Genomic DNA, 24,832 nt, shown 5'->3' with positions numbered 1-24,832 from the left:
TTTTGTTCATTAAAAATAATTTGTACTATAACATTAATCCAATTATATATCAACTTTGCCGGCCAACAGAAAGTTATATATCAACTTTGCCGGCCAACAGAAAGTCAAGAAAACTGAATAATTAATTTTATAAAAGAGCAAGATTTAATTTATATAGAGTAGGTGGATATCCAATATTATCACCAATAAATCCGAAATAAATATGGCTAATTATTTTCATCTACAAAATATTGTTTATGCTTAAATATTCAGATTTAGAAACCTTCGTTGCTTGCACATTAGACAATAAATAAATTGATTTGTTTGACATAAACTAGTCCAAGTAATTACAAGGGTGAGTGAATAAATAAGAAACAATGATGGAAGAGTTTCAAGGGCGTAATAGAGTCGGTATATTCATTTAGGAAATTCAAAATATTATAAACTCCAAGAAGATTCAACATCTAATGTATGTATATAAAATATAATTTTAACCTAACATGTATAATGCAATTTTTTCTACAAAGAGGATTCAGTGACCCCCCACCCCCCTTTCCGATACCATAGTTACGTCCATGTTTAACAAATAGCAGACCTTGCCAATGACAAATCAATATTTCTATCAACATCCTCCACAGATTACAACATACTAGTGTAATCCTAAAGGGAGTTTGAGAAGGATAAAGTGTATGCAAACTATATCTCTACATCGAGCTTGAGAAAGATAGAGTGTACGCAAACTATATCTCTACATCGTGGAGGTAGAGAGTGTTTCCAAAAGATTCGAGCCACTATGTCATAAACAAGAACAAACAACATTTGTATTCAAAGAGGTCATTGCAGACTTGCAGTAAAAGGCCTTAATCAAATGTACGACAAAACTTCTCTTAAACTTGCTTTAAATCCAAATAGCTACTATCAAGAGTCGTAACACATGCTGAAATAAGAAGAATCACAGCTAACAAGCATGAAATGATGGCCTTGGATCGTTGCCACAAACAGAAAATGGAAAGCGCTATCACTCAAATCTCCCAAATCCGACGAGGAGATGGGACTCTTGGCCCTTGGACTATGAAGTGAGGGAGAAATTTAAATGTAGTGACACTCAATTCCTCCCTAGTCCGAGGAGGAGATACTTGACGCATGGTCCGTGGACTTTGAAGAAGCCTGATTCGCACTATGGTGTGTCTTGAACACTGGAGTGGAATCAGGCATCATCCTAACTTCACAGTCCAAGGACAGAGTCTAGTATATCCTCAATAGACATGGGTGAATTAAGTGACAACATTTCAAATTTCTCCCTTGCTTCACAGTCCATGCCCAGAGTTATGTCACGTCCAAGAATTAAACACAAGGGAAAAGGTAGTAAAATGCACCAAGCAAGGATCATGAAAACAAAACTTACTAAACATCCCAACAAAATTTAGCATGTTATAACTTTACTACCAAATGGTTTTTAACTGAATACTCAAAAATTGATCAGGACACAATAACAAGATAGAAAAGTAACAAGAGAATGGCTTAAGCCTTGTCAGCCTTGGCAGCAGTAGCAGCGGCTTGACCACGAAGACGACCAGTCCTCCTTGCAGCAATAAGACCAACCTTCTGTCCAGGAGGTGCATCACGACGGACTGTACTGGCATGACCAATGTGTTGATGGTTACCACCACCATGGGGATGCTCCACAGGATTCATAGCAACACCACGAACCTTAGGCCAGCAGTTCCTCTTCACACGGTACTTGTGGTAAGCATTACCAGCCTTGAGCATTGGTTTCTCAGTACGTCCTCCACCAGCAACCTGACCAATCATGGCACGGCATCCACTCGGCACAATCTTTTTGGCTCCTGATGGGAGCTTGACCCTGTTGAGAGTTCAAATTTGATCAAACAGATTTCAATAACATCTGACATACTTGCAACCAACAGTATGGCCATAGTATAACCACAATGCGTAAAAATAACATCAGTTAGAAATAATGTATAAAGACATAGGATGTAGCATGACAACAATAACTGTCATGCAGCAATCACAAGAATCTAACTAAGCTAAGTGTTTCCGAACTAATTTGTCACAGAACACAACAACTATCATCCTGGAAACTCTAGTAATGGGGGTGAACACATAATATAAGGTAAGTTTTATCACCATTAAACATATTACAGAGCTCATTCTTTTCCAGATAAAGCATCATACACATCCAAAATCAGGTTTCACAATACACTTCTGAGTCTTTCTTCACTGCTACAAATTCACCTCAATGATAAACTTACAAGCATCAGTAAAATATAACAAATTAGTTCAACATAATGATATGATTTGAAAAACAAATTCCCTTCCTTCTCTCATATCATATAGCCAAGCTTCATTACTAGGACAAGATAAAATGATACAGTTAACCTCCTTCTCCAACTCCAACAACACAAACTTCACATCAAACTAATCTATCCACATTTATAATAATATACACAAAATTGGATCATATAACTCGGCATTGCAACCCGACTGAAAAGAACCATATATTCACCTAGTTACACTAGCAAAGTATGAACCATTTCCTCACAAGTTTAACCATCAACCTTGACCCAGCTACTTTATCCAGCGATCAAACCATCAATTAATCATATTAATAGAAACATTTTCAAGTCAATCAATCAACCAACTACACCAGTCAAACACCCTACATCGAAAAACAATAGTATGTATATAGAAAAATTGAACACCCTTAACGGAATTTCTGGCTTTGGCACTGCATCTATCCTAAACTAGTCAGGTAAAGCTAAAAAAAATCATTTTTTCAATCATTCAAACAAAAGCATCCATAAGGGTTTCAAACATCTAACTCAAAATCACACGAACAGTCATCCATAATTGAACAAAACGAATAATAACATACCTAGTGGTACCATTATCAGGATTGTGACTGATAACAATGGCGTAATCACCAGAACACCTAGCAAAAACACCACGATCCCCAACTTTATGCTCAACATTACAAACAACAGCTCCTTCCGGAATAGATCTGAGCGGCAACACATTACCAACCATAAGAGTTGCTTTTTTCCCACAATACACAAACTGTCCAGTATACATCCCTTCAGCAGCAACGAACAGCTCCTTCTGATGCTTGTACCGGAAAGGATGACGGAATGTCACTCGCGCGAGTGGTGCACCTCTCCCCGGATCGTGAATCACCTCTGTGATTACTCCTTTCAGGTAACCATTTCGTTCGCCGAAATCAAGGGTACGGAATCGGGCCGGACCTTTCCGGTGATGGGTATGGGATTTGAAAACCGAGCCGGCTCCCTTACGTTGTGCTCTGATTACACGACCCATTTCTCTCTCCTCTCTTCTCTCTCTACACTCTCTCGCCGGAGGGGTTTTGAAGAAAGTGATGGGAAGATGATGATATACTAGGGTTTTTAGAGGTGTAATGTGTTGCCCTAGTTATCATTTGGGCCTATGTTTGGTCCAAGAATGATTCTGAGCCCATATAGGGTATATATAGGAAAAATTACATATCTACACATTCTTATTTATCATATCTTCTATTATTCACTATCATTTTAAAATATTTCAAAATTTTCTCTTTTATCTCCAAAACCCCACAAATCTGGATACATCAGTTCTTATTTTCTCTCTTTCTATTTTCATTCCTCCAATCTCTTATTTTTATTCAAGCAATCAATAGTTATTTTATTCATTACAATTTTGAATTTTGAATTTATTCTCTCTCCAATCAATCGATTTCAACTTCCTCGATAGGTCGTTTTTTTTCTTTTCCATCTGAAAATTCATACATCTGTGTTCTTTTTTTTTTGATTTTGCATATTCAAAGTCTTGATACATCTGGATGATCCTCCTTCTTTTAGCATTGAGAGTACTAGTTAAACTTACCTAATATTGATCGTGTTTGTGTTTGATTTGACGACGAAGATTGGACTGAAAATAAATGAAACAATTGCACGATTCATTATCAAGGACTAATCAGAAAATTGAGAAGGCGAAGCCTTACAAGGATGTATCTTCGTCCTTTAAAGTGACTGTGCCCCCTCCCCTCCCCCCCCCCCCCCCCCAAAAAAAAGGTAGAAAAGTTAAATTTTTTTTCCTTCAACAAATCAGATTGTTTTTTTTTTTTATATTTTTGTTGTTCATCTTTTTATGATACATATAGATTCGAATTTTTAATGTATCTAGCTATTTTTGTTTCTTAAATTAATGTGTAATGCCTTCTTTTCAACATTATGATACATTAAATTTAAATTGTGTTTTCGAGATGGATAACTTTATCATGATACATTACTATTTATGTATCTTGTTTAAATTGATAAGTATTATATCTCTACTAGATATATTAAATAAGTAATTATTGCCTATAAGATGTTAGATTTGAGATAGATACATTACTGTTTGGTAGTCACTATGCATTAGATACATTTATTATAAATTTGAATTTACGTATCATGTCCAAAAAAAAGTGCATGATACATTACTATTTATGTGCATTATTTTGTTTGAGAAATATTGTATTTTATAAAAGATACATTATAAATGTAATTGTTGCCAATAACATTTTTTGTGTGTGATACACAAAACAGTTGTGAGTTGATATGTATATGATACATGTAATAAAGTTTGAAATTGTTGAATTTTGATATATATTATGTATCATGTACATATCAATTAATTTGATACACAATGCTTTAGCTATATAACATTAGGGTTTATGTATCAAGTACATTTTTTGGGTAATGTGCACGGACACCTAACCTTCTAATTTGAATGAATCTAAACAATAATTAAAGATTGTAGATACATAACAACAACTGATACATGGTAGATTATACAATTTTTAATAATTATGTATTAGGTAAATAATTAAAGGCATGAATACATAAGTTTAAATATGAAAATAGACCATACTCATACGTATTAGAAAAAGATTAACAACAAAAATCACAAAAAAAATCAACAAGTTGCTCTATCAATGTTGTGTCATATACATAACTATGAATATGATACAAACTAATATTGTTATAAAAAAATAGTGTTTATATATCAACAATTATATTTGATAATGTATACAGATACATAATCTTCGAATTGGATAAGTTTAGGTGTATATATCAGGAAGTAAAAGTTAACAAATTTTTTAATAATTATGTATCAAAAACATAACTATGAACATGATACATGTCAATTTGTGTTTCAATAAATTAAACATATTAAGGTTATGTATCAAAACTAATATTTGAACATGATACGTTGTGCATGATAAAAATGTAATGTATCATAGTGTTGAAACGAAGGCATTATATATTAATGTAAGAAAAAAAATTAAATACACTAAAAATCTGAACCTATATGTATCACAAAAAAATGAACAACTTAAAATCGAAAAAAAATAATCAACAATCTGATCTGCTGAAAGTAAAAAAAAAAAGATAATGAAATTCTTCTGCACTTTCTTCTTTCTCTATATCAACTCTCGTAGGTTATTTTTCATTTGCAAATATAGTGTCATCCATGAATCTCAACTTAAAGCCCTTACCTGAGCCACCACCAACAAAACTTTTTAAGGATAAAATTCTGTTATCGTAAGATATAATTAAGTTTCTACGTTAATTCAAAATATTATTTTTAGATACACAACCAAAACTTATCCATTTTTGTAGAATTGAAAAATGGGTATCGAGGAAAACAATGTAGAATTGAAAAATGCAGTCGATTTCGTCATTTTTGTACTCTGAAAAAGTTGAAAATCAAGAACTTAATCGTATTCAATAATATGGAAAAAGAAAAGGTATATTTTCATGTTATCAAAAATTTGTAGATGAAAAGTTATAAAAAAAAATAAAAAAATTGATAACTGATGACTAAAAAAAAAAAAATGGATGAAGAAGAAGATAAACAAGAAAAATTATTACGATTTGGGATAAATTGAGGAGTAGAACATTTGAAATTTGAATTATTTGAAGTTCCTAAAATTTTAGAAGAGATTGATATCAATTTGTTTTGCATGATTAGTGGAATTAACATTTAATGTACCTTTAATTTCCTTTTTAAACATAACAACCAAGCTATCTAATGTATCGGAATTAATGTATCCGAATGACACCTACGTATCCAGATGACATAAATTTAAAGGGATTTTTATAAATTGAAAAAAAGTAGGGATAGAATATAATTTGCTCCTTACACTATATGATTTATGTAAGTTATACATATATATATATATATATATCTTGGACCAATATTAATTCTAGGGGCACGTTCGTGTAATGGATTTGAGAATTGTTATTTAAGTCATAGTCGAAGGATGTAACTTTTGTAAGTTTAGCCATTTTAGAATCATTTGTTTATGGAAAAATTACATATATACACTACTTTATTCACCATAGCCAAATGACCCCTCAACCTATTATCGAATTTTTAATTACACACTTTTACTTTATTGGGGTTCTAATACCCCCTGAATTATTTAAAATCGAAATTATTACCTCCTTAAATGCTTACGTGGCAAAGTAAGTATATTTTACTCTCTCTGAGGGAGTGAAGATCAAAAATAAAGACTAAAACTTTGTTTTTATTATTCTTTTCATAAATATATATATATTTTTTTCTTATTTGTTTCTATCTCATTTATAATTTTTTCTTCTTCTTAACAACTTAGTAGAGCATCAATGGCAGCCATAAATTTTCATCTCCACTCTTGATCTTTAAAGCACCATCATCATGATGTCAATCGACACACCACAAACTCAAGATAAACACTCCACTTCCACTTTCCATAATCAGAAACTATCAAGTAAATTATTTTACACCCATTTTCAAAATCAACTATTAGCCATTAAAACACCACTTTGAAACTATTGTAACAAATTTTTTCAGTTAACAAAATTTATTCAAACAACTTAATAATTATGGGGATTTCTAAAAAAAATTCAAAATATCCTCATCCAAAAAAAATTTGACCGACGAAATTCATTTTTCAGATGAATCAAATTGACAATAAATCTTTATCATTTATGCATTTATTCTTTTTGCATAACCATAAACTCAATAATAATATTAGATTTAATGAAAAATAATAATAATAAATAAATAAAAATTGGCATACGAGTGTGTTCAGGAATTTAAAAAAAAAGAAGAGAAAACGAAAGGAAAGAAAAATAAAAAGAATATCTTGGTATGTTGGTATATTCTTAAATTGAAGGATAGAAGAGGAAGAGAAAAAAGAAAAAAAAAGCACTGTTAGTTCTAGATCTGAAAGGAAGAAGAGGAAGAGAAACAAAATAAAAGAAAAAGAAAGAAAAACGGAATAAAATAATAAATCAAAAAGGAAAAAGAATAAAAAAAATAAAAATTATATTTGTCAAACGCGTGGATTTTACTGATCAACATAAATGTGGTTGTGATTTTTTAGGGAGGTTATAATTATGATTTTAAATAGTTCAAGGGGTAATAAGACCTCCGTGAAGTATACGTGTGTAGTTGAAAATCCGATAATAGATTGAAAGGGGAGGATTTGGCTATTTTCTCCCATACGACAACAACAACCACCTAGTGAAATCCCACAACGTGGGGTCTGGGAGGGTAAAGTGTACGCAGACCTTACTCCTATCAAGGTATGGCTGTTTCCGAAAGACCCTCGGCTCAATAAAAGTATAAAAGAGGTTAGATAAGGCTAAGAATTTCAAAGCGTTATGGGAAAACAAATAGCGAAAGCTACACAGATAAAATAGAGTAATCAAAGTACAGAAAGTAATAGATAATAATAGATAATAACAGAAATCAGAGCACAAGAAATTATAGTGCGCTAATACGCCTACTAATAAGGAAGAGTAACGAGACTATGTACTAGCCTTCTACCTTAATGTGGGTTCACCACACCCTCCTATCTAAGGTCATGTCCTCAGTAAGCTGTAATTGCGTCATGTCCTGTCTAATCACCTCTCCCCAATATTTCTTCGGCCTACCCCTACCTCTTCTGAAACCATCAATGGCCAACCTCTCACACCTCCGCACTAGGGCATCTGTGTCTCTCCTTTTCACATGCTCAAACCATCTTAGTCGCATTTCCCGTATCTTGTCTTCCCATATCTTCAAATATTCCCTATCATTTTCAATTATTTCAAAAATTCCTCCTTTTACACCCTGAACCCATTTTTCCGGATACATAATTACTACTCTCTTTTCCTTGGTTAGCTCAACTGATTTGTTAATTTATGTATCTGAATTAATGTATTCGGATACCACAGGATGTATCCGTTGAAATATTTTTTTGAATTAATGTATCCGAATAATTGCTACTCTCTTTTCCTTTTTTAGCTCAACTGATTTATTAATTAATGTATCCGAATACCACAAGATGTATTCGGATGTACTATTTTTGAAAGGATTTCTGTAATATTAAAAAGGGTAGGGACAAATAGTAATTAGCTCCTTGGACTATGTGATTCTTAAAATGTTTACTTTGTTTATTGCACTTTGATTATCATATTATTCTGTTGTTGCTACTCTACTGTTTTCTCTCTTATGCTTTTACCATTGTTTTTTTCTTCTTTTTCTTGGATTTGATACACTTGAACCAAGGGTCGTTCGAAAACGTCATCTCTATCTTCACTAGATAGTGGTAAGATCTGCATACACTTTATTCTTTCCCTCTATCAATCCACTATTATTGTGCTAGTATTATCGTATTCCTCAATTTTTATATTGTTGTTCCTTTTACTTGGTTATCCCTATTATTTTGATGTCAATATTTTTTTTCTCTTTTGTTTTTTCAACATATTATTTTTACTCTAGTATTTCTTAAATCTATTTCGAAAATGTTTTCTCGAAATGAGAATCTAATTCAAAACAACTTCTCTATTTTATTTAAGATACAGGTAAAATTTACGTACACTCTATCTATCTTTTTAACTCTCACTTATAAAATCAAACTAGGTAATTATTGTTGATGATGTTGTTGTGGTGCCTTAGTTCAAAGATAAGAATAAAAACAATACAAGGTGAGAGGGTCCGCCCTATAATAAGTTGGTCCAATATATTGAATGTATTCATCAACTACTTCAATAAAAAACAACCATATATGTGAATGTAGGTCCAAATGATCCCATGTAATACTCTCCAATGTTTAGTACAAAGCATCCTATGAAATTTGTTCAACTAATTACACTCTTGCACTGTTTTGATAATTGTGTTTGCACACAATACAATTACTAATGGCTTAGTTTTTTATTATTATTTTTTTAATTTAATCATCTGCTGATTGAAATTTATTGACTTGACTAATTGAGTTTATGTCCAATAAATCAGTTAAAGAGGTAGAGGTAAAATCCTTATTGAAATATTTCCAGAATTCAAATTCAAAATCTCAAATTCAAAATAAGGAATAACAATAATTTCACCTCCATGGATTTTAGTGCCTTAGGTTAATAATCATTAACAATCTAGTGGTTGCATTTAGGAGCATGATGGAGTGGTCGAAATTTTTCTACTCTTAATCAAATATCTCGAGTTTGAATTTTGAGAATAAAAAATTTATTAGTGAAAGCACTTTACCCCCTTGGTCAATCAATTCATTAGATATAAATTCAAATTAATCGGATCGAAAAATCTCAAATGTACTATGCATAGGAAAGATTGTTAAGGGAGTTAGGATCTTATAATGAGACCCTTTGCTTTGGAATTATCTAATCTATCTATAATAGATCCAAACAAACAAATAAACAAAAGATATCTCTACAGCCCTCCATTTAAATAGAGACTCTTATCCTACAATTTCAAGAAACTAATATGTGCTAGTACACTACCACAAGTAAACATTCCGTTATTCTTAATCAGAAGTTTCAAGTATTAGTCATGATATGAAGTCTGAATTAGTCAGACTCCAAAATAGATACCGAACCTCGGATTAAAAACACAACAACTATTATTATAAGTAAATATTTTAGTCACAAGACAACATTTTCTTTCTTTGTGCTTCAAATCTCTGTCTTGTTCCAGTATTCTTTTTCAGAATTCCTGCATATTCAACCATGCAGTGTAATGTTCAGTGTGTAGCACCCAAAAGTCAGAATAAAAGGACAATACCAAATTTGACTAGCCAATTGAACTAGAAACTTTTTTAAAAGAAAAAACTCGAAATAAGTGATACTATTTTTCACGTGAATGAACAATAGTTCACATGAGATAAAATCAGTATCTACTTGTCAAAAGCATATTTAAAATGGAACAAGTTTAATAATGTAAGAAATTATTTTACACTATAGCGCGAATCAGGATTTAAACTTGATGCGTTTAACATTTTTTAACGGTAAACTCATTATAATTGAAAAATTGTATAAATAGTGCCCACCGATACTATGTTGGAGTTTCACATATGAAATTGATATTTCATAATAATGATTATTTTTTAATTATAGAAGTGATTATTTGTGAATTTACCATATAAATTTGGGTTCAAAATTCTAGCCTAACCACGATTGAAATTACGCAAAAAATTCAGACTCATAAAGGAGAAAGTCAATTGAGGGCATTTGAAGGTTCAATTAAATTCATAGAACATAAGATTGTATCGATTTTTAACTATCATCATAACTTGATTCAGTATCTACCTTATTTTAAAGGTAAAATAGATAAACACGTCTCAGTCTCGAACATGTCAGACTCAACTATTTTCTTAGGAGAAATGGCTAGATTAACAACAATAATAACTACGTCTCGGTTCCAAACAGGTCGGACTCAAACTATTTACTAGATAAAATAGCTAATAATAGCCACAAAAAACAGATTAAAAGGGAGGAGCCAAGAATTTTACCATTTGGATTACAATGTGGTGGATCTTCAAAAAGTGAAAGTGAAAGTTGTTTATGAGCCAATCCAATATCAAAAAGTATAATCCCAGAATTTATATCATCAACAATAATTCCTTTAACTGGTAGCCACACAAATAACTCTTCTTGTAAAAGTCCATGAACACCATTAAGGCTACCATAAGTAAGATTAGCTTTCAAATAACTCTCATAAAAGGCTATTGTATCAAACTTAGTCAAACAAGGCCCATCCAAATAAACTTCAAGAAGCCCATTATTTGATGAGTAATTATAAGATTTTACTTCTTTTGGGAGAAGACCATATGGTAAGCCTTTGGATTTTAGGAGATCATGAATGGACATAGGTGAAGAATGTGATAAAGAGATGAACAACAAGAAGAAAAAGAGTAAAAGAAGTGGAAATTGATGATAATATTGAAGAAAAGCCATGAATGAAGGAAATGATGAGAGAGAAACACACAGAGAGAGAGAGAGAGAGAAAGTGTTTTGTATTTTTTGGTTTTGATATCTTCTATGAAGTTAAATATTATTACTCAATTCTTTTTCATGTGTTTGACTAACTATATATGGATATCTATCATATTTACCAAAATAAAAGAATGAATACATCAATATTTTCTTAAATTTCCGAGTAAATTTTATTTAGAAATTCAAATTATGATATGTTTTAATTAGTTAAGTAGATAATTACCTGATAAAGTATTCATGTGTTTTCAAGCGCCTACTTAATCACATAAAAAATATCATCTCATTTAATTATATATGTTTAGCCTCAATTGCAACACACCTGATGTTTTACGACTTATTAAATCTAATGCATACTCGTAAAATGTACTCATTCCGTTCCAATTTAAGTGTTTACTTTTTTTTTGATTTGTCCCAAAAATAGTGTGTCTTTCTATATTTAGTAAGGAGAGAAGTAGGGAAGTAGATGACACATCGGATAAAAAGTTCAATTGGATAGCGCGTGAATACACATCATTAAATTCTATGATGTCGGGGGCGTTTTTAAATTCACTTATCCAAGTGTAAGGGTGTTTTTAGTACTAACCATAGTTTTTTAACTTGATTTCATCTCACATCCATGTCTTTCAACATTGGGTGTACATAAATAGACATTTAAATTTATATAAAATTGCACAAATAGACACTTAAACTTGTATAAAATTGCACAAGTAGACATACACATCCTACATGACATAATACACGTATAACACATGTGTGCACCTGTTCAACTTTACACAAGATTAAGTATCTACTTGTGCATACACAAAGTTGAAAGACACATATGACAATCGAAATCAAGTTAAAAAACATATTTATGTATTATTTTTTTATAAAACTATAGACATCTTTAATTTAATATCATAAAATTTAAAAGTATGCCAATATTTCTCTTAAACTTTATATTCAATCAAGTTAATATACTTAAATTGAAACGGAGAAAATATTAAGCTTTTTTTGTGAAATTTGACAAAAGAAATTGATCGAATAGTAAACACCCTTAGGACGTTGGTGGCTTCAATTGGATTTAAGTAGTTGGCCCACCAAACGAGGACCCAAAAATACAAATTGATTTCATATATATTCGCCGGCGAAATAACGATTTTGCTTTTCTCCTTCTCCTTTTTCCGGCTAACCAATCTCTGTTCATTTCTCCGGTGAAATTCAGTTTGTAAGTTCCTTTATACCATTTTATGAATTTTGTTTCAGCTCTTTTTTGCTTAATTTCCTGCATAAATAAACCATTAAATCCAATTTTTTTAATGATTAATTTATGATTTTAACGAGTTAAAATGCATCATTATCGGTTTATCAATCTTAAAAAGTTTTCTGATAGAAAAAAAATAAGATCATAAAAAGATGGAACTTTCATAATTTCATTTATCATTGAAGTTGAAACAGTGCAAATTTTGACAAACCTAGAATCTTTGAACTTTAGTTTCTTTGTCCTTCGATTTCTGCTACTATTTGTTGATTCCTTGTAGCTCGATAATCGTTTTTTTTGTTATTATGTGTTGTTTTTCTTATTATTTATTGTTTCTTGTACTTCTGTGTTACTTCTGCTTTGCAATGTTTTTTCTTTAGCCGAGGGTCTATTGGAGTTATACACTTTACCCTCTCAGACCCCACTTTGTGGACTATACTGGATATGTTGTTGTTGCTAGAAGCTTTGAATGACACCAAGTTGAAAATCAAAGTATGGGTACTGAATCTGGTGATCAATAAAGTGGGTTTAGAACTAGGAGGTCTCAGGATTCATTTAATCGATATGTCTGAGGTGCGGGCAAGTTGGTCCGGACGCCTCAGTTATTGAAACAAAACAAACATGTGAGAAGGTGTTTATAACTAAGATAAACATTTGTATATAGTGGGAGTACAATGCATGGATCAAATCCTTAGTGTGGAGAAGTTTTTTTTATCATTTTTCCGAGTTTGTTTCTACTATCTCAACCTATTGACTTGGAAGCATGCTACTTTTATTTTACTTTTGTTTCCTAAAAATATCAGATTCAAAATGTTCTCGAGAACTTTGATTTCGACTTGCTGATATTAGTACATCATTTTCGTGGCAATTTTGAGAAAGTTAGGGCTTAACTGGATCTTAATTCTTGATGTACTGCTGATATTTCCTGTGTTTTAGGATCAGAGAGGTGCACAGAACCTTGTAATATCTGAAAGGGTTAATCATCTAATGCTTTTGACATCAAGCACTTGCAGTTGTGTCACAAGTTTCCCGAAAATGGCATCTGACTACAAAGGTTTGTATTCACCTTCCATCTTGTTCTTCTTTCTTCTTTCATTTGTTATGGATGATATGATGAAATTTTTTTCCTCTTGCATGTAATGTCTTACCTCACAGGAAAAGCTATTGTACTTATGGGAGTCAGCGGAGCTGGAAAATCGTAAGGTTTCAAGTTACTTACTAATTTGGTTTATTTCTGCTTCCTGTCATTGCATATCCCTTAGTTAATGAAAAAATTGTATTGATTATTAATCGGTTTCTAACTGCTTGTGGAGTTGAGCTAGACATTAACAAAGAACTTCAGATTGTAGAGGCCAAAATATCTTGTTACTTGGCATTTATCTGTTTTTTCAGTCTTTCGGATCAAGTCCCAAACTTTTAAGTAATTCTTATGCATGCTGGCTCAGAACAATTGGTCAGATGCTTGGAAGAGCTGTTCATGGTCGCTTTCTCGATGCCGATGATTATCACTCAGAGTCTAACAAAGGTAAGGACTATGATCATGAGTGATTAAATCATATCATAGTTGATCGATGAGAGCATATTCCCAAGGGGTGCATTTATTGATGATTTGCATGATCAAAACAGAGAAGATGAAGAATGGGATACCTCTTTCCGAGGAAGATCGTGTTCCATGGCTTGAAGCATTGCGGAATACGCTGAGAAGAGGCTTAGTTGACAATGAAACACTGATTCTTGCTTGCTCAGCTCTGCAAAAGCGGTACAGGGAAATCCTTAGATCTGCAGACCCAAATTATGAACCAGGTTCTTATGCAAGTATTGTTAAATTCGTGTTGTTGGATGTTGGGGCTGAAGTTCTTGCCGATCGTCTGGTCAAGAGAGCAGCTGAGGGAAAGCATTTCATGCCTGCAACGCTCTTGCAGGACCAACTGGATTTGCTTCAGATTGATGAAGCAGAAGGGATACTTAAGGTTGATGCTACTATGGATCCTGACACCATATTGAAAACCATACAAACTTTTGTCATCTGATCACAAGTCCATAAGGGATGGATTCAATTAAAGATGAATTATTTTAAAGAAAAGTCCGTGATAAACAGAATTCTTATTGTTATACATATTTTTCATTGCATTTTATAGTAAGATATACATCTGAACAACAAAGCTAAATAAATTAGATGACACAAAGCAAGGATGTTTCTCATTCAAGAGTGTTGTGACTATAGCAAAAGCAAAGAGACGATGATATGGAAGCTTTGATGGACTTAGGTACGGGGAAGATCAAATATAGAGAAGCTAAGTCTTTGTCATAATTCTTGTGGTCAGGAACACGAAACTAGCCATTCAATTCATGTTGTTCCATTGCTTGTGGCCAGGAACCCAGTTTGGACACGTGGGGCTGAAGTGTCTGGACATAACTCTCGAATTCAATAGCTCAACAAGGGGTGCAAATTTCACGCATCGGGGTGTATTGTATTGGTCAAGGGAAGCACCTAAGCTAACACAGTAGTCCATGAACTTGTCAACCTGTTATAGCTAAGCTAAAATGCACCAGTTAAAAATTTATAAAATCTCTTTGCGACTATCTTCTATATGTTGAAAATTCAACCTGTTATAGTTATTCTCCTTTTGTTTCTTGAAAAGATAGGACTCAAAATGTTCTATACTGTGATTTGGACGTGCTGATTAATATTAACATTAAATATTACTACATCATTTTTGTTTTTGTTTTTGTTTATGTTTACTCTCATGCATAAAGATGGAATATTCATAATTACATTTTTCATTCATGTTGAGAAACTGCAAATTTAAGCCAAGCTAAAAGCTTTGAACTGCCTCAAGTCGAAAATCAAATTATTATTATCAGTGGTACTGAAAAGTGACTTCCCAAACCACTCCTACTATATATGATTCTTGTTTCTAACTAAGATAACCATTTGTTGCATATTTCTTGTTTCAACTTCCAACCTCCATCAAGAAGGTGTTTGTAAATTATATAGGCTTAAAATGCATGAAATTTTTTGTGTGGAGAAGGGTATTTGCTATGGATGGTGTGATAGATATTTTTCCTCTTGCGTGTAATGTCTTGCATCACAGGAAAAGACATTGTGCTTATGGGTGACAGCGGATCTTGAAAATCGTAAGCTTTCAGTTTATTTATTGAATCAGTTTATTGCTTCTTCCTGTCATTGCATATCTGTTGAACCAAAACATGTAGAGGTCATTGGTCAGTTTCTATCTGCTTGAGGATTCAAGTTGTCCTTAACAAAGAACCTCAGATTGTAGAATTAGAATATCTCATAACTTTGAATATATCTGGTTTTTCAGTCTCTCAGATCAATTGAAAGGAAAAATTGAACAGGATCAGTTTAATGTAATACATGATATTCAATGGCTTACTCTTCCTAAGAGATCTTTTCTCAAAGAACTTGAAGCTTATTTAAACATATATTATTCCAATTTGATAGATATTGCTGTGGTTTAATTTCATATTTCAATTATTAGCGGAATGGGATCCCTCTTTCTGACAAAGATCGTGTTCCATGGCTTGAAACACTACAAAATGTGTTAAGAAGAAGCTTAATTGACAATGAAACACTGATTCTTGCTTGCTCAGCACTGCAAAAGCGGTACCGGGAAATCCTTAGATCTGTAGACCCAAATTATGAATCAAGTTCTTATGCAAATGTAGTTAAATTTGTGTTACTGGATGTTAGGGACGAAGTGCTTGCTGCTCGGCTGGAAAAGAGAAGCCGAGGGAAAGCCTTTCTGCAAAGCTCTTGCAGACCCAACTGGATTTGCTTCAGATTGATGAAGCAGAACGAATATTTAAGGTCGATGCTACATTGGATCCTGATGACATAGTGAAAACCATACTAACTTTTGTCATTTGATTGACTATTAAAGATGAATTATTAAACCATATTAATTCAATAGCTCAACAAAGGGTGCGAATTTCATGCATCGGGGGTCGTCTTGTAGTGCTCTATGGAAGCACCTTAGCTAACACAGCAGTCCATGAGCTTGTCAAAAGTCCCAATTTCCACTATCCTGATTTCCAGAGGCCCAATGCATTTGTCAGTGGCACGCCCCTCACAGTAGACACTATTTAGAGATTCTTCAATGGTGAGACAACAATCTTCAAAGACTGGAGGAGGAATTTGGGTAGAGCCATTCACACTGAGCTCCCATAATAGGACATAGTAGCCTGGAACGGTGGCAGTATCGGCATAACTGGTGTACTCAGTTACATTTGCATCATATGGTATCAGATTGTGCACTGCATTTTGGAGTTCACTTCATCAGTCAGTATCGGCATAACTGGTGTACTCAGTTACATTTGCATCATATGGTATCAGATTGTGCACTGCATTTTGGAGTTCACTTCATCAGTCTTGTCATAATCAATACTCAAGATTACGTTTTCCCGACGTACAAAGTAGAATTGAGGTACGTTCTTGTATCCAGTAACTCGAAGCACTTCACCCACCCTGTATCTATAGAGTCCTGAAATGACACAAGTCCAAGCAAAGCTAAGCATTAACAGACCTGTTGGACAGACAATTGTAAAAAAGAAACAAGTCGACAATTTTGTTTGGCATTTGAAAGTACCTGAATATGTAGTAATAACTGGCTCGTACTCCTGGCCAATCTTGACATCAACCAGGTCAACCAAATGGTTTTCTTCTTTCTTATTAAGCGATTTGGACTTGGAGATAGAATTGATGACTCCATTGTCTCTGTGAATTGGTGCGAACTCAAAATAGCACATGGTGGGAATAAGGGTGCAAGAGATTTCGCTGGGCTTACAAAAGGGGTTCAAGTTGATTCCAAAGTGGCATTCCGAGGAAGCATATGTGGTAGAGACAAGAGGGATGCCATTGCCGTAATAATCAAGGGTAGGCATATAATGTGACATGTTTCCGGTTACAATAGTTAGCACATACTTGGTGTTAGGCCACAACCGAGCGATGATCCTTTTCCATGAATCTTTACTGCATTTAGCCTCGATGATATCAGCTAATTCTGGGTCAGGTTTGAGGATTTTCATCACTGACACATCTGTAATTTGGGTGTTAATCATTCGAATATCGTTACAAAGTAGAGACCAGTATTTTTCTAGGAACCGGATGAAGCTGGATGCGAAGTACTAGCCAACCCTGAGGACTTCTTTGCTTTGGTAGAGACCACAAAGCAGTGGGACTAGTGTAGTTTGCATAGGGGCTGAGACGGTGGTTGTTGAAATAAGGACTCTTGTGCATACTTGTTAGAACAGGGTGAGCTAGTAATCCTCCTGGGGTCTTGGCTTCGGACTTTACTGACCAGAAATACATTCCTTTGCCCTTTTCCAAATCTGGAACATATTGGCTTATCACAGACATGATAAGGCCACTAAGCTGAAATCTCTTCCCAATCTCTTCTTGAATTGTTGGCATCAATTTTCTCTTCCCTCCGGACGTCCCAGAACTGCACATAAAGATTGCTCTTCAGCAGAAATTAGACAAAGGATACACACACAAGAACGAGAACATCTTAGTGAGATACAGAGAATGTGAACTGTGTACTTTATAATAGTACACAGTGGAGATGGAAATGTAGACAAACCTTGTCAAGAATTCAGAGATGGGTTGGGAGCTGAGGATTGGAGACTTATCACCATTTGCTATACGGTTGTTATCAGGCTGAATATCTTCATAGGTGATGATTGGGATCACTTTCTTGAATGTCTCTCTATCGGTGTGACCATTGAGATCATAGAGCTGCAAGTATTCAATGTTTGCATTTCAAGAGAGGATTCCAGCAAGAACTCTCTTTTGGACCTCATCAACGTAGGTCGTAACCTCTTCAATAAACTGAAGAAACTTCTTGTTTAACTCCGCAACAGCGATACTACCACCAGTGGTCTTCATTGAGCTGTTTGGTGCCTCAGGCATGGTTCTTTCCATATTAATAAAGACCTTGCTACAAGGTGAATGAAATGTTTATTATGTGTGTGGAGGAAGGTTGAAGTTGCTTTATACAGAGAACGTTAAAAGCAGAGACAGTTGGAATGTATTTTTTTGGTTTTCCACCCAGTGTCCGGTATCCATATTGGAGCCCGATTAAATTCGCATTCGCGCCGGAAAGTCCCACGTTGGGGGATAAAGCGCTTCCTAATAAAGGCGACTCCATACCCTAAGAGACTAGAACTCGAGACCTCTAGTTAAAAATGAAGAAGTACTTACCACAACCCTTTTTGGTGACAAATGGAATCTATTGACTATGGGTTCAACTGAATCCAGCAATTAATAGTAAATATATTGGAGATAATATCACAGATGGCCACTCAACTATGGACTCTTTTGTAACAAAGTCACTCACCTTTGATTTTTTACTCAAAAGTCACTCAACTATGAATATTTTACTTAAAAAGTCAACTCAATTTTGAATGTTTTACTTGGCCTATTTATTAAACAAGTTAATAAATTAATTGAGAAAAATATTTTCGAAAGGATCCACATAGAAAAATTAAGGTGAGACATGAGGAATTAGCGCAATAGGAATATATATAATTTTTTCTAGAGTACAAGAGTAAATATGATCCCAAAGTTGGATAAAGAGGAAAATTATGTTGAAGAAATGCAAATTTAATGTCGTAGGGGTGAATATGAACCTATTTGAGAATACAAGGACAAATATGACCTTTTTTGAGAGTACAAGAACAAATGTATTGATCACATGAGGATGTAACGTTGTAGGAGTAAATATGATCCACGCTGTCGCACCCCATTTTCGAACTGGTCGAAATAGTTCACAACATAAAAATGACTATGCCTCTGATTCTGAAAATGTTTAGAGTCGCCACCTAATTTTAAGAAAAATATTAGGAAAATTATTTTTAAAAAATGTAAATGTAAACTTTGTTTTGATCTGCGAAACCGGTGAGATTCTAAGTAAGGATTTTAGTTACTTGAGGGGAAGTTGTTAAGCATCCCTTAGAGCCTATCTGAAGATAGTCCTTAAACTTAGTTTTAGAAAAATGATTAGGGATGTTTATTTATTTGTTCGCTTTAGAAAATATTAACAAGAAAGTTTTTATTAATTTTGAGAAAACGATGAAAATACAAAGTATGTCATATATACGTCTATAATATGAATGGAGAAAATTTAATAATAATATATTTATTTATATAGTAAAAAAATAATATACTTGAAACGTATGAAAATTTTATGTATTGGAATACAGATGTATGTTTAAAATCATATGAATAAATAAGCTTACCTAAATTTATGGTAACGAATATGAATGTCGAGTATTAAAACTGGTTACTTTATTTGTAGACACGATATAGAAGATAATAAATAAAGAAGTAAATAAGATAATAGATAAGTGTAGATATATGGATATATAATATGTCATAAATATAATTTGGGTGAAACTTCTAATAAGATTAGTGATGCCTAAAAATCATTAAGTTTTAAAAATATTAAACTACCCCAAATATATACAAACGAAAATATTTAAAAGTTGACAGGAAATAAAAATATCTACATTCTTATCTTCTTCGGATCAACACCGACTTATTAATCGGAAGACAAAATATATAAAGTTTTTATCATTTTTCTGCTCGGGTCGACTTCCATCATTTCTGAAGGGCCTAACTACCCCTACCCCTCCTATGTTTATTTGTTATTATAATCCTAGAGCGATCTAAGAGAAATAAGAACTAACGTCCTAAAGCGTGCTTATCGACCCAACTTAATATCCAAGAGGCATTGAATATACTATTAGGGTAGGTTTTAGACCAAAGAAAATATAGACGTCCTAATTAGACACATCGTCAAACAAAACAGATAGGACAAACAGTTAGCACATAAAATCTCAAGTAAGCCTCTAGATTAATTAATTAGCATGTTTGAAAGCACAGATAAGTTGTGAATGTCATGATAATTATGTGTGTGCATACAATCAAACGTAGGTATTGCAAATATAAAAACTTGAATAACATGAACGGCAAATTTCATTATTTAGACATGTGAAGACAATGTTAATTACTCAGGCGACTGTAATAAAAGAAAGCATGCATGATAATTTTAGTTAACTAAAAATACTTATAAAATCTTATTAACATGATTTTAGTTAATAGCATGCTGAACATTTATTAAAATACTATAGATGTGGTTTCTAAATATTGTGTTGAAAATTTATTAAAATGTCACAGGTATAATCTCTTTATAAAATAATATTATGAAAATTTATTTAAAACCCTATAAGCATGATTTCTAATAATATATTGAAAATTTATGGAAAAAAAAGAAGTAAGCATGCTTTCTAATACAATTATATGCTGAAATATTTATTAAAATATTGTAGACATGGTTTCAAAATAGAATAACATCATAAATATTTGTTAGGATCTTATAGGCATGGTTTCTACATAAAAAAAAATATATAACGTCACATTATAGGGGATCTGATTTAACTGGCAAAGTCAATTTTAATCTATGGGCATAATTTCTACATAAAAACGACATTCTTAAAATATTTTACATCTAAATGATATGCTGAAATTAGTTTTAAAACCTATGGACATGACTTCTAAAATATAGAAATGTTCCTCAAGTCCTATAGACATGGTTTCTAGATAATTTTAGTATGCAAAAAAAAAATGTTAAATAAACCATATAAAAACATTATTTCTAAGTAATTGTGACATGTTGAAAATATTTATGAAGATCTTATAGGCATGATTTCTATACGAATTGATATGCTAAAAGACATATGAGACCCTATAGGCATGATTTCTATGACATAATATACTCAAAAACATAATTGAATTAAATAGACATGATTTTTATATATAATATGCTCAAATTATAATTGAATTAAATGGAGATGATTTTCATATAATTTTAACATGTTAAAAATAGAATTAAATCCTATTGGCATTTTTCTAAACGGAAACGTATACAAAGCTAAAATTATTTATGACTTTATTAACCTAATAGTTGGCGGTTCAAATTAAATGAAACAACAAAGGGAACTAGCATATTACTTGATAATTATTTAAAGTGGTTAAAATAATTTAAAATTAGATAATTGATGGTAGACATATGGGTGATGTCCAGATTACATTATCATTATTCAAACAAAAGATTGATCTCTTTTAAATCAACTAAAATTAGTGACAACTGTAAGACTAATAATAATTATTTAATTCTATTAGGCGTATTTATCTAGCACACATGCACAAATTATGATAGAATAAAATAAACGCAAGTAGCACATAAGTCCCCATCCCCCTTAAATAGTCCCCAAATATTTATTATTATCACATGAGCAGTTTTGTTTTACATGAGGATTATTGTAGAACCAAAATAATACATACAATAAAATACATAAGCTTGTCAAAAACTTAAACTAAATACATCCGAAAGTCTCCTCCCGGCAACTCTTCTTATCTTGAACCTTTAGAATTCAAAAACCTGCGCTTAAAGGACATGAACAAGTAATATACGATATCACACACACGATATTATGATATTTACTGGCAAACGAATCTGTAAAATGAACAAGTATACACAAAGAGGATGCTTTCCATATTTTATTTAACAAGCTATATTATGCAAGAACTTAAAGTAAAGACTATTAATAGAATAAGAAAAATAAATACTAACCGATTAATAGGATTTTTATCAATATGCGAAAGAAAGACAGTAGTAATATCTCATATCCAAATAAGTAACGGAGTAGCAAAACTAAAAAAAAGAAAAGAACTTAAGAGCAATGACTATTTTTTTTTGTTAAAATCTTTTTGTGTTCTAATGAATATTAGATGTAAAAATAAAAAGTAGAAAATTATTTTCTTCGCAGTTGTTTCTCTATTCTTTTGTATCTCCTCCCTCTGTCTGTCTATGTGTGTACTTATATTGATAAATCAGTGGATAATAAAAGATAGTAAAAATCAACATAGACAACTGTCAAGATCATTAATTCAAAACTTCAGCCAGATAAGTTAGTGAGAGGGCAACATTTTCAAACAAGATCTGTTTTTTTTTTCAAAATTTGATCCAAAATTCATTCAAAAAGATGTTTCAAAAGTCAAAAAGGTCATGCCAAAGAGACCCACTATCAATAATTATAAAAAAAAATCATTCAACCTTAATTAAAGAAATAATCAAATCATAAGCAGAAATAAACCTAAAATTAATATTCACTAACATATATTGAGATTTACCATGATAAAACAAGTAAGGATCTGTCAGCAAAATCAATCATAGAATATTATTCTCTACTAAATTTAATTTCGGAATATACTTACCCATTAGTCAATCAACTTGTACAAATTAAGCCAAATAACCAAAGTAATAACAACTCTTAATCAATTTTTTTTTAAAAGCAATTCTAAGAAAAGGGGTTTTAATTAACACAATTAGCATGCCAAGGATGAACATCGAGTTTGAGCTAAGAGATTCAAGCTAAAACATAATTTCGATAACAAAGATAACTACTTATATATATATACTCAGGTAAATATATGTATATATGTATATATAACGTACGTATGCATATAATTATACGTATCAAGATGTTTAAATGATTAAAGAGTGTTAAATTTAATCATAATTGATGCATTAGTGGTGCATTTTTCAAAATCATATAGTAGGGTATATCCAATTGCATCCTTCTTCCCTTTATTAAAAATTTGAAATGGCATCCGATGACATTTTCAATGCTTTACATTCAAACTAATTCTTTGATTTCATTATTATGTCTCCTATTTACAAATGGCATTAAATTACTTAAAGTCAGGACAACTCCCCCCTTTATAGGAATACTTTAAGCAAAACAAAAAGTACTACACATGCTTAAGTCTAGAGGCGGCTTGCGATTTGAACACGACGAAGATATTATTATCTTAAAGAATGAGTTAAACGTCATAAAAAAATAAAAAATAATAATCAAGACTCGAACTAGTACATTTGCGCTCAAGGGCTTAAGGGAAGGGCGATCAGAATTATACATACCGAAATAGATGTATAATATATATTAACATAATTAAATAAAAATATAATAAACTTAATTAAGTAATGACTTCTTATATGCATATGTATATAAAACATGTTAAAATAGATGTGTAATATATATATATATATATATATATATATATATATATATATATATTAATATGAATAAGTAAAACTATAAAATAAACTTAGTTAAGTAATAACCTTTTATATATATATATATAAATTGTGACCGAAACATGTATTGTTTAAAATTAATGTGGTGGGTCCCCATTATAAAGTTAAATAAGTAATTTCTTTACATAATTTATGATAGTTCTAACTAACTCAACATAAAAAATTGAAAAAATTACGTGTCATAGCTAACATTGATAAGTAACTTATATATAAAATCTTTAAAATATTGTATCACTATTGAAAGTTTCTTTAAATAACGTATTATTTAGGTTAAAAGTTCTATTTATAGGAAACCTACTTTATACTAAAATTGACATGTAAAAAATATTTGAAAGTATGAAGTTTGTTGTTTTAATAATAATAAAAAAGAATAATAGTAATAATATTAATAAATAGCAAAAAATATTATAAGATATGAACGCCAAAATATACGATTTATTGGGTAAAATTAAATATAAATTTATTTATTTAATCAAGAAATAAAATTTTAAAAAATGTTTATTTATTAAGATAGCAATCCAAAAAGTAATTATAGGTCGGTCAAAATTGGGTGTCAACACACGCCACTTTCTTAGCATTTAGGGGTCACTCAACAAGAATTAAGTAATTTTTTAAGTTTATCGTGTCTGTCAGCCCATTAATTTTTTTGTGGTATGACTTTCGGTTAATATTTTTACAAAATCTTTATAAGACTATCCGTAATGACCTGGGGAACATTACTTGTAGCCTCAACATGATCCACTTTACTTTCTTAGCATTTAGGGGCTACTCAATAAAAATTAAGTGATTTTCTAATTTTTTTATGTGTGACGCCTATGAATTTTTTAGTAGTATAACTTTTGGTCAATTTTTTTTAAAACTTTTGTATGACTCTCAATAATGACCTGGGGAACAATACGTATAGCTTTGGCATGATCCACACCATTTTCTTAGCATTTAGGGGCCACTTAAAGGGAATTAAGCGATTTTCACATTTTTTCGTGTGTGTTTGTCTATTCATTTTTTGGTGGTATGACTTTAGGTTAATTTTTTGTAAAATCTTTATAGGACCCTCCATAATGACTTGAAGGAACAGTACTGTAGCCTCGACATGATCCACGCCACTTTCTTAGCATTTAGGG

The 24,832-nt window shown here is 31.9% G+C and overlaps 3 protein-coding genes and 1 pseudogene across 3 annotated transcripts; 1 reads left to right on the top strand and 3 right to left on the bottom strand.

Moving 5' to 3' along the window:
* Positions 1–1,363: 1,363 nt before the first annotated feature.
* Positions 1,364–3,441, bottom strand: LOC129876476 (60S ribosomal protein L8). Its single transcript, XM_055951927.1, has 2 exons — positions 2,876–3,441; positions 1,364–1,843 (listed from the first exon to the last, which is right to left on the bottom strand). The coding sequence occupies exons 1-2, from the start codon at positions 3,313–3,315 to the stop codon at positions 1,501–1,503; spliced, it is 783 nt and encodes a 260-aa protein (XP_055807902.1). The 5' UTR covers positions 3,316–3,441; the 3' UTR covers positions 1,364–1,500.
* A 6,280-nt stretch (positions 3,442–9,721) lies between these two features.
* LOC129876891 (uncharacterized) lies at positions 9,722–11,292 on the bottom strand. Its single transcript, XM_055952370.1, has 2 exons — positions 10,805–11,292; positions 9,722–10,008 (listed from the first exon to the last, which is right to left on the bottom strand). Exons 1-2 carry the CDS (start codon positions 11,247–11,249, stop codon positions 9,935–9,937), a joined length of 519 nt encoding a protein of 172 aa, XP_055808345.1. The 5' UTR covers positions 11,250–11,292; the 3' UTR covers positions 9,722–9,934.
* A 1,063-nt stretch (positions 11,293–12,355) lies between these two features.
* LOC129877639 (gluconokinase) lies at positions 12,356–14,764 on the top strand. Its single transcript, XM_055953163.1, has 5 exons — positions 12,356–12,495; positions 13,465–13,582; positions 13,684–13,726; positions 13,974–14,053; positions 14,155–14,764. Exons 2-5 carry the CDS (start codon positions 13,516–13,518, stop codon positions 14,556–14,558), a joined length of 594 nt encoding a protein of 197 aa, XP_055809138.1. The 5' UTR covers positions 12,356–12,495; positions 13,465–13,515; the 3' UTR covers positions 14,559–14,764.
* Positions 14,765–14,870: 106 nt separating this feature from the next.
* Positions 14,871–18,495, bottom strand: LOC129877640 (indole-3-acetic acid-amido synthetase GH3.6-like; annotated as a pseudogene).
* Between the last annotated feature and the right edge of the window lie 6,337 nt (positions 18,496–24,832).

This window comes from Solanum dulcamara, chromosome 12 (assembly GCF_947179165.1).
Source record: "Solanum dulcamara chromosome 12, daSolDulc1.2, whole genome shotgun sequence".
In the NCBI taxonomy this organism is placed as follows: Eukaryota; Viridiplantae; Streptophyta; class Magnoliopsida; order Solanales; family Solanaceae; genus Solanum; species Solanum dulcamara.
Note: the sequence above shows the minus strand (reverse complement) of the source record. Positions and strands in the feature narration are given on the sequence as shown.

Bases quoted from the DNA above. Each gene is read 5' to 3' on its own strand.
- LOC129876476 (XM_055951927.1), bottom strand. From the start codon at position 3,315: ATGGGTCGTGTAATCAGAGCACAACGTAAGGGAGCCGGCTCGGTTTTC. The intron at 1,844-2,875 runs GTATGTTATTAT...AACTCTCAACAG, and splicing joins CCTGATAATGGTACCACTAG to GGTCAAGCTCCCATCAGGAG.
- LOC129876891 (XM_055952370.1), bottom strand. From the start codon at position 11,249: ATGGCTTTTCTTCAATATTATCATCAATTTCCACTTCTTTTACTCTTT. The intron at 10,009-10,804 runs GTAAAATTCTTG...TTGAATATGCAG, and splicing joins ACCACATTGTAATCCAAATG to GAATTCTGAAAAAGAATACT.
- LOC129877639 (XM_055953163.1), top strand. From the start codon at position 13,516: ATGCTTTTGACATCAAGCACTTGCAGTTGTGTCACAAGTTTCCCGAAA. The intron at 13,583-13,683 runs GTTTGTATTCAC...CTTACCTCACAG, and splicing joins AATGGCATCTGACTACAAAG to GAAAAGCTATTGTACTTATG. The intron at 14,054-14,154 runs GTAAGGACTATG...TGATCAAAACAG, and splicing joins TCACTCAGAGTCTAACAAAG to AGAAGATGAAGAATGGGATA.